General features: G+C 41.2%; 1 protein-coding gene across 2 annotated transcripts; it reads right to left on the reverse strand.

Moving 5' to 3' along the window:
- Positions 1-4,119: 4,119 nt before the first annotated feature.
- Positions 4,120-8,926, reverse strand: LOC112147942 (homeobox protein orthopedia B). Of its 2 annotated transcripts, none has more exons than XM_024274642.2 (3): positions 7,520-8,926; positions 6,945-7,336; positions 4,120-5,144 (listed from the first exon to the last, which is right to left on the reverse strand). In XM_024274642.2, exons 1-3 carry the CDS (start codon positions 7,593-7,595, stop codon positions 4,641-4,643), a joined length of 972 nt encoding a protein of 323 aa, XP_024130410.1. In that variant the 5' UTR covers positions 7,596-8,926; the 3' UTR covers positions 4,120-4,640. The 2 variants fall into 2 exon arrangements, with proteins under 2 accessions (XP_024130410.1, XP_024130411.1); XM_024274643.2 differs by having other exon boundaries at positions 7,559-8,925.
- Between the last annotated feature and the right edge of the window lie 1,250 nt (positions 8,927-10,176).

Consider the following 10,176-nt stretch of genomic DNA (forward strand, 5'->3'; position numbering starts at 1 on the left):
TACTCTCATCTGTCCCAGGGGCCGTAGTATTATGCCTCTCGCGTTAGCACTCCTAATTGGATTAAAAATGGTTTGTTATTGGGAGAAAAATGACTGAGAAAACTATCATGATTATTGCCTCTCAACAATGTTGGCCCCCAGAGCTGCAGAGCTGGAGTAATTGCCTTCGCTTTGGAAAATGTCAGAAACAGTTGATGCATCCAAACATCCTCCCATGCTGTGCAGATGAAGGGATTTGGATCAAAGCAAAGGGACTATTAGTTGTGTTTAAATTCAAACCAGCGCAGCCACATTTAGTAAGAAACGTTACATCAAAGTTTACATTTCTCTCATTGAGTCTGCCCTTTTTGCTATTTGTATTCCAAATATTTAACTCTGTGTTTTAGCTCTACGCATAAGTGAAACTGACAAACTCTGTGCTGGAATCTGGTCTGTGTACCACCAGAAACTCCCATTAACAGAAAATAAATGTTTGGCGTCATAAAGCTGACAGAGTCTCATTCATACTGACACTCTGGCTAAATTACACATAAAAGCTCTGATAACATCATCATTAAATATTGATTTTTAAGGCCGGTGGAACCAAAAGCACATCCGCACGTATTCTGCCGACGAGGACATTTGGACCAAACACGCTGAGGAGAACGGTGACAAAATCGACTCTTGTGAGGAAAAGATGGAAAAGAGAAGGAAGGACAGTGAAAGAATAGAGGGGAGGAGGGAGAGTGGAGGTAAAGGGTTGGGGGAGTAGAAAGAGATTTAAGGCTGAGGCTCAGAGCAGATGTTAGTGCTGATGATGATGGATGTAGGTTGTTGAGATGCAGAGTTGTTATCATGAGAGGCACTCGCAGCCTCCTCACGGCACACTTTCCCCCAGATGTCACACTGTGTGTGAGAGTGTGTGTTTGAGTTAGCAGCACAACAAAACGGAGAAAAACCTGAAATGAATAAGCCCTGCGTTCTAATTAAACTGAGAATCTGCAGTACCTGTGCAGGATTAAAAAAAAAATGCATGTTCAGAGATCCTCTCAGCTTTATAGGAGCAAACACAAGCAAGGAGTTATAACAAAGGAGGATTTAGAGACTGATTGGCACAGATGAGGCTAATGAACAACTATCTTTAATGCTCTTAGGTGCAGACACACTGAAAATCAACTCCCCTAATGGTCTAAATTGGATTAATCTGGGAGATTTTTTCTCTTCTCTCACCCATGAGCCAGTTCACATTCTCCCCAGTTAAAGCATGCATCACCCGGATACCACATGACGCCCGGCGATAATCAACACACGAAACATATAGATGCAGCAGGTGGTTCTGTGTGTGAGCCTGTGAATGAGGACATGCTAAGTGGTGGTAACCTGCCGAGTGCTCTAACTAAGCAGATAAAAGGTGCAGGGCAGAAACACGTCAGTAATTGATTGCTAATTAGTTCTTCTGTTGTCCTCTATTGGGTTCTGACAGAGCTTTCCATTCACACGGCGCCTCTGAGGCCACAAGAATGACTCATGTCGCCTCAACAGATGACACAAGCTCTAAACAAAGGCTAAAAGAAAAACAAGTTTTCCTCAAATTATTATAATCGGGCATGCTAAGGAAAAAATCTTTTAGATTTAATAGAATACAGAGCTGCAAACTCTTCCTCTCTGCTGTACATCTCCCTCTCTTTCTCATCAGTGCATGAGAAATTACCTAATGAGGAATGGGTCGCACATTTCCACAAACTCATTAACCCACGAGCGAGTGAGACTAATTGCTGCGTTTGGGTAATGTGATTTCACATCTGTTACTGCAGCCCAGGACAGAGTAGTCGGCACAGGCCTGGATCTGGTGGGCTGAGCGGTGCGTGTAGAGCTAGATCTCACAGATCAACCATCAGAGTGGGAGTGGGAACCTGCATCATGCAGTCGGATCCACTGTCCTGCACTGTCCTGTAAATGCATGCCTTGCAAACGTGGGTGGGGCTCCTGTCTTCCTGCTGAAAGAAATAAATAACACAAAAAATGATTGACTGCTGCTTGAATGGGTAATGTAGAGGTAAATACATGTGACAAAGAAGCATCGGATTCTAGTTATAAAGAGGAAACAATCAATAAGAAAAATACCCTGGAAAACTGTGACATTAATCAATGTTTCTTCCTTTTTTCCTCTCAGATTCTATCCAATGATTTAGAAAATAATTCAAAGGAAAAAAAGCAGATTCCAAAAAATGACTAACATCTGATTTATTTTCATATTTATTACATCACTCTTTATGTCAAACTATTTTGAACAGTTTTTGAATTGAAAACACTCATATTTTTAATTTTAGCGTTTTAGCTGTTAAATCTTACTATTGATTTTTTTTTTAATTTATAATAAGAAATTAATTTCAGTGTCCCTTAAATAAGAAGAATTCTTAAAGCAAAATATTTGCACACGTTTTTGTCTTGGCTAATTTCCCACTATTAATTACTCCCAGCAATTTTCAGTTAATGGAAAAAGTGGAAACCAACTGTTTAATGTGAGAAAAGTAATATAGTTTTGTTAATTATGATTAATCTTTGTTTAACCTCGCTGCATTGTTACAGAAACTTCAATTATAAGTTTACAGGCAGTGGGACAGCTTATGGTAATGCCATATCTCATCAATTACCATTCCATGACCACAAATTGGCCTCAGCGCTGGCAACGAGATGAGGTTAACACGCTGATTAATTTGAGCTGCTGTGATTTCAGGCTCAAGTTGACACTTATACTCTTTGACACAGACAGTGAGGTCCGCTCACTTTCGGAGAGAAAAAAGGGTTATTTACCTCACTCGGGACTGCTTAGAAGCTCGCGGGCAGTACATCTCTCATCAGGATTAATTGAAATTAAACCAAGACATAATAATCATCAAAACTCACACTGATTTCTTATTGTGGAACCAATTAAGCAATTTTATTTAAATGTCAAATGATCAAAAAGTGCAAAAGTTAAGCAGATTTAAGCTTTTATCTTATCTTATTATGACACATTTAATGTAGTCAACACTACACAAAGTCGGCCCTAAATAGAAATTACAAATGCAGGTCAGATGGAGGATTACGACTTCAAAGGGGATTTAAAAACACACCAGATATTGTAATGGGGATTGCTGGAATGGAAAAGAGAGTTTGTTGACGGAAATATGTGAAAGTGCTTCATTTTAATCATAATAATGAGTTCAAATAAAAAAATAGCTATTTTCTTATATCCCTTTGGAGTTACGGGGTTGCTGGAGCCTATCCCAGCTACTGTTGGGTGAAGATGGAGTCCACCCTGGACAAGTGTAAATAAGTCTACAAACGTTTCATTAATTTTAGACATAATTTAGTGAGTTATCATTTTTATTAGGGATAATTGACTAAAAGAAAGACTAAGTTAATAAATTAAGTGAATAAATGTGAGATTAATGTGTCAGAATTTAATAAAAAAAAAAAGTAAATCTTTTCCTTTTTTTAAAATAACTGGTTGTGTCATTTGCCTGCTTCAATGCAGACACTTTTACAGTACAATGCTATGACCCACTTAGATAAATTTGCTAGTTCTTCAAATTAAATCAATCTTTATTTACACACTTTCCATAACATAACAGAAAGTTTTCTTATAGCATAACAAAAAAGCCAATTGGACTCATGCTCATCCAGTCTTCTTGCTTCTGACAGTCACGGTCAAAACCAACGACCGTCACATTGACGCACTGACATCTTTACCACTGCTGCCTGTCACCTTCCAGCCTCCATAAGACCCTTGACCCCTGGATTAGACCCTTGTCTAATGTCTTTAAACCCAGCGTTTAGTGGGATCGTCCGAATGAACACTGAAACTGTTCTAAAAATGTCTAAATTCGTCTAAAACAATATAAACAGTGGATTGGTTAAATGATTAACACATTCTTTCTGTTTGACATTCTTGAAAAGTACTTTTATTCGTGTGTTCATTTTAAATCGGTACAAACCCGTGAATGTGGCGCATGAAAGATCAAACATTTAAGAAATATGTCAAGTAATAGCACATACAATAAGTTAAAACATGTCACAAAAAAGACCAGCGTGTACAGCAAGAATGTTTCATCTACACAAAACATCCTAAAAACAGAGTAGGCCTACTGAGAGATCAATGTATAGATTTTTTTTAATTTTTATTTTCTTATTTTCTTTCGTTGCTTTTAGATTTTTTTCTCTTTTTTTGTTTTTTATTTTTATTTTTATTTTTTCTCTTATCCTTCAAAAGCAGCTGCTCCATCTTCTCTTTTGATGATTAAATCCACGTGCACTGCGCATGCCCAGACCCGGATCGAGAGGCCCACTGAGAGTGGCGGATTGGTACCAAATATGTCCAATATTATAAGTAACCATTTGACATAACACTAACGTCACTGGAACACAATAATGTGCGCAATGACACACTGATGAAAACAAATGTTTGGCTCTCAGTCATTTGGCCATAATTCTAGAGATGATTACAATAGTATTTATCATCAATAAGGGATCAATTCCTGTCGAATTACGCGACAAAAAAACCCAAACTATATTTTTTATATGTCCAAAGGTGTTGTCCGGTTATATTTTCTATTGTCTCCGTTTCTGTGGGTTTCTTCTAAACAGCAGGAGTGGAAACAAAGTGGGGAGATGAGTCACTAAGTAAAACTCATGGACACTGTGTGCTCCAGCGCTTTGCGCCTCAAAGACGCGATGCTTGTCCCTCTCCACATGTCACTGTCCGGGGAGCTACACAGCTGCGGGGAGCCTGATACGTTCGTGGGTCCGGACAGAGAGGCCGACATCCCCGGGAAAGGCGACTGGTAGAGGTGAGACTGCAGCCCCGAGCCGTTGGAGGACAACCCGTTCGACAGGCCCATGGAGTTCGGTGGGGGGCCCGGGCCCAGACTGCACTGGGACAGCGACTGCGCCATGCTGGGCTGGCGGCCCAGGGCCGGCGGGAGCTGCAGCTGGGAGACCCCCGGCATCCCCGTGGCCCAGCGCGAGTCGTTGGCGTGGAACGAGCACAGGCTGTTCTCCATGGCGGCCGCGGCGGAGAACTGTGGCAGGCCCGGGGTCGGGAGCAGCGTGCCCGGGGCGCGGAAGACGTTGGTGGTCTTCTTCCTCTTCTTCCACTTTGCGCGTCTGTTCTGGAACCAAACCTGGGGAGGGCGACAGCGCGTAGTTAGAGAAACTGGAGACGCCATATCTCAGGCAAAAATGTGATTTTCATTTCATTTTTCCATATCATAACATAAGCTAAGCTGCTTTGACTGCTTTTTTCTGCTGTTATAGTTTAAAAGTCACACTATTTTTTATCCATTCATCAATTGTTCAAACCCCCTGAATTCCCATTTGGAACCAGCTATTGAAGGGCAAAACGCAGGGTTGGACGCTTACTATCACATTACTACTATTATAAATATACATTTTTGATGTTTCATTTTATGAAAAAAAAATAGGAAAATAAAATGCTATAAAAACTAATTACACGTGATAAATGTAAAGCTTTATTTATTTATTTATTGTAAGAAAACAACGTCAAGAGAACATTTTACTATCATAAGACACTTGGTATGTTTCTTCAACTTATTTCTTGTTGGGATATATTTTGTGTCACTTTTTGGAGCAATTTGAATTTCTTAATTTTCACTTGTTTTCCTTTTTTTATTCTGAGTTAAAATTAATCAGACAAAATAGACACTTTCTAACCTGGGAGTTGGGTTAAAAATAAGCAATTTTGGGTTACTCTAATAATATAGGTGCGTCAAAGTGTTTTTATTAAATTTTCCATAAAGTCTTATTTACTACTAAAAAATAGTCACAAATACTGTTTGGCTTTAATTACAAACGCACAGCCTCATTGTAAACGTGAAAATATAACGTGCCACAGACGAAGTGCCAAAAGCGCGCGGTGGGTTTTATAAAGATTTCATCATCTTCGGCTGTGATTAATGCGCGCGCCAGGCCGCGAGTCGATGCCACCGTATTAAAAGTGAAATCTCGCTCTCATTCCGCTCAGCCAGCCGTGAAACGTCGCCCAAAGCCATTACACTCGAGGGGGAAAGAAAATGCAATTTCTCATTCCATTAAAAAAAAGTACAATACATTCTGGAGTCCTATTAAGACGTCGCTGATGGAGCATTTTAGAGGAGAGGCTGTGAGGGAATGCGCGCGCCCTTAAGGCTGCACCTTCATGTTTACTAACAGAGCAGACAGACTTCTGCGGCGTTTGAAATAAAAGAAAGACTATTAAAGTGACGGATTATTGCTCTGCTTTTAATGCTTTCAATTGGATGATTTGCATGAATTTCACATCATTGTTTAATAAGCCGTTTACTCTTATAAATAAGACTGAAATAGGTTACTGTAGCGTTTGGATTATTATTGCATGGCACTGATTGTTCAAATAAAAAGGTTTAATTACTAAAACATAAAATTATAATTATGTTTCTATATACAATATATAAATATTTAAAGTTAAATATTGATGAAGGATTTTTAAATTAATTTTTGTTTGCAAATTAAAAATAAAATCGAAAATATACGTAAAAAAACATGGATTATGTTTAAAATAAACAATACATATTTTCAACTCCAAATTAGTTTCTTTATCTTAAGTTTGAACCAATAAAATAAGATGCTTACATATCAAATCTTGTCATTTGACCAAAAACTCGAATATTGCCGGAAATAAATGTAAAAAAAATACAGTGAATTTGTGGATTTTTATTTTCTACAAATTCAATTATTGTTAATGTTTTCATACATTTATGGGTTACTATAAGATCTGGTGGAAATATAATCGAATTTGTCTCCTATTTTTAAGTTTCGATGCAAAATTACGCACGGAAGCCTCGTCGAATTTGTGCGCCTCGTCCATTATTTTATGTGAAACATTTGATACAAAATCCCAGCCACACCCAAACACAACATTCTAAAATCCTCCGCATCTGTCTAACCTGAACTCTGGACTCGGTCAGGCCGATCCTCAGCGCCAGTTCCTCCCTCATGAAGATATCGGGGTAGTGCGTTTTGGCGAAGCTGCGCTCCAGCTCGTTAAGCTGCGCCGGCGTGAAGCGCGTCCTGTGCCGCTTCTGTTTCTGCTGACTGGTGGCTTGGCCGGAGTTCTGCTGCGGCTGCTGCTGCTTCTCCTGCTCCTTCCCGTTCACCGACATGCCGGTGGAGTTGGATCCCACCGTCGTGATGTCTTCCCCCGGCAGGAGAGTGGTCCCTTCCACAGAGTCCGAGCCGGGGGCCATGTCTCCCGGATGCCCCTGATCGGCCACTCCACCACCGAGCCGACACTTGAGAGCATCTCTGTGTCCGAGCAGCTCTGCAGCATCCTTCATCCCTGTAGGTGAAAAAGGAAATCCTGAGCAAAGGCAACTTTTACGCTCAAGAAATAACATGAAGAGCACAAATAAATGCACAATTTCACATCATATTTACTGTCAGATGAAATAAATTAGACAAAACGTGACACAATTAATTCTATGTAACAATTCAAAAGTTGAACGAAAAGTAGAAATCTTACACTGGAGAGTAGGGCCAGAGTTTAGTGATGATAACTCACCGAGCCGAGCATCCAGGAGGTCGGCGTGAGAAAGCATCGCGTACCGCTCCAGGGCGAAATGCGCTCCAAAAAAATCCTACAACTTTGGGGCAATTTACAAAAGTATATATCGTCTAAATGAACCAAAATTCGGTTTGTGGTTAAAAAAGGAGGTCCCTTGCATTATAATGTCCTTTAGAGCGACGGGGAGGCGCTTAGTGGTTGAAGGAGCCCGTGCGCTTCCTCAGAAGAGAGCCAATCAGAGCAGGAGTTGAAAAATGTCAGAGGCTGACTCCCTCCCTCTTTATTTTTTTCTTCTTTTTTAAGCGACCATGCGCGCGCGCAAACCCAAACGTGCACAGGACCCTACAATTCAATCCTCTGCCATTCCGTCCTCTGATTTATTGGCTTTTCATGCTCAAATTATTCCATGTTAAACATCTTAATATGTTTGTTTAATCTCATCTAAAGCCTGCGCTGAGACAGCAGTCTTTGGTTTGGAGGAAAACCCTCATGAGGGCAGCTCTTCTGTTATTCCTGTAAAATAATCTTTTTTTTATTTCCAGAAAAGGAATGATGTGTTTCCTCTTTTCTTTCTATCGATATTTATCACTGCTGACTTGTCATTAAAGAAAGTATAAGAGTCTAACCTCCTCCCAGCTCCACGAGCCTCACTTCCCTCCCGTCCTTGGATCACAAACAAAACAAATATAGCTCCCATTCCCCCATGGCAGGTGATTTGTGAAGACAAATTGAGGAAATAAATAAATAAACGAGTACAGATGGATTTAAACTCTGTTAGCCATTGGCTGATTTAACTCCCATCGACTTTTCATCAACGCAGGTGCAATTAAAGGTATTTAGGCCTGTTTGCTGCGGACAGAATCAGACATGGTGGACCCTAAACGATTGTGCCCTTTCAGCAGAGGGTCCATAAGAAGGTCTATTATATAATTAACAGGACAGCCATTGATCTGTCTGCAGACACTGCTGGTTAGAGAAGGCTTTTGGCAGATGTCAGGGCGCGCCTGCCGAGGAGACCACCGCCTGGGACTAAATGGGGTTTCTCTGCAGCCGCACAATGGAGGCGTCCGAGCGCAGACTCGCCTGCCCTCCTTCTGCGCCGCATGGAGGCAGCTCATCTTTTATGCTCCTCAACAGCAATCTGCCAGGACGCAGGGAAGCGGCCGATATGTGGCACAGCGTGAAAACTTTAAGGAAACGGTTCTGGTGCACGGTCCGCTGAGATGAGGAAGGCTGTGCGCGCAGCTCCCCGAGGTTCAGGAGAAGCAATCAGCAGAGAAGGAGGCTCGATTTCTTTGATTCAGACCAGGACAGGGGAGAAAAGGAGCGTTGGGAGCTGGGAGGCCACACTGCCGTGTGTGAGGGGGCCTGAGCCAGGATTTGGTGTGTATGTATGCTTTGGAGGACACTTAAAGAAAGTGAATCAGGCAGAAATCAGTTCAGTTTTGGCTTAAATATAACTTTTTCCTGCTTCATTAATTCAAATTTAATAAGCTGGTGTTTTTTTAAATTAAATTAACTATTTAGTTTCTTTTTACAACAAAATTTCAATTGGAAACTCTGAAAACAAACAATATATTTTAGTTTTTCTAATATTAGTCAGTGTTGTATGTGCACCAATTAGGTTTTTATAATACATATGTGTGTCTTTAATCATATAGTCATTTATAAATTAAATTTAGTACCAAATAAAATTAAATATTTGAAAAAAATGCATTTATGTGACACAGTCTCATGGAGAACAGCAAAAAAAAAAAACAAAAATAAATCTCCGAATCCTGCGGTCTGTTGGTGATGGTAAACACTCTGTCAGCTGTCCGATGCTCAGGCTGTAACTTATAGCCGTAATAAGAGGAACCCACTTGAAATGAGCCTACGTCTCACTCAGCCCCACTAACTGGACCACATCCATCTTCTCCAGTAAAGGCGCGCGCTCACACGATCCCCTCTCGGGTTAATGCGGCGCATCTGGGTGCGGAACGGCTGTTTACACGCGAGGAGACGCTTTTAATGGAAGCGCACCCAAAAAAAACAAATGCTATTTTGTGGAGCAATTTCAGAGATCAAGAATTCCGTGTCCACCCTCTCCGCGCTTTTTCTAGCAATCAAGCTGCGTTAAATTCATTTCTCATCTGTAGAACAAGTGAAACAAGCAGGAGAAAGCAGATTCTTTACACGTTTTTTATGCAGACATGGGAGGCGAGCTGGTTCTTATGCTCGGGCCTAGGCATCTGCATCCACCCAGTCATAGAAATCTAACAGAAAATCGATTTTCCATCTGCAGAAACGCGCCTGGAACAAATCACACTGTAGTTTTGTGCAGGTGATTTGAAAGTCAGAGGAATATAAGAGCGAGCCGGAGCAATAAGAGCGTTGCATGAGCAGCCAGAGAGAGAGGGGGGGGGAGAGAGGGAGGCTCAGACAGGCAAACTCATTAATGTCCTTCCACTCCGGCCACCCGGCCCGGCTGCAGCGCTCCGCGCATCTCATGCCCCAATTAGAGGCGCTGGCCTCCGCCTGCGGCCCGCCGCTGCTTGGTGCTGTGCACAGAGTGGTAATCACGACATCAAATAAAATAATCAGCAAAGAAAAGCGATTTCCTTAATGAGGAAGAG

Source organism: Oryzias melastigma, linkage group LG9, assembly GCF_002922805.2.
Source record: "Oryzias melastigma strain HK-1 linkage group LG9, ASM292280v2, whole genome shotgun sequence".
NCBI lineage: Eukaryota > Metazoa > Chordata > Actinopteri > Beloniformes > Adrianichthyidae > Oryzias > Oryzias melastigma.

What these genes read in the sequence shown, in the direction of transcription:
- LOC112147942 (XM_024274642.2), bottom strand. Translation starts at nt 7,595, where the DNA reads ATGCTTTCTCACGCCGACCTCCTGGATGCTCGGCTCGGTGAGTTATCA. An exon ending in CTCTGGCCCTACTCTCCAGT is followed by an intron (nt 7,337 to 7,519) that starts GTAAGATTTCTA and finishes TTTCACCTACAG; the next exon opens with GGATGAAGGATGCTGCAGAG. An exon ending in TGACCGAGTCCAGAGTTCAG is followed by an intron (nt 5,145 to 6,944) that starts GTTAGACAGATG and finishes CGCCCTCCCCAG; the next exon opens with GTTTGGTTCCAGAACAGACG.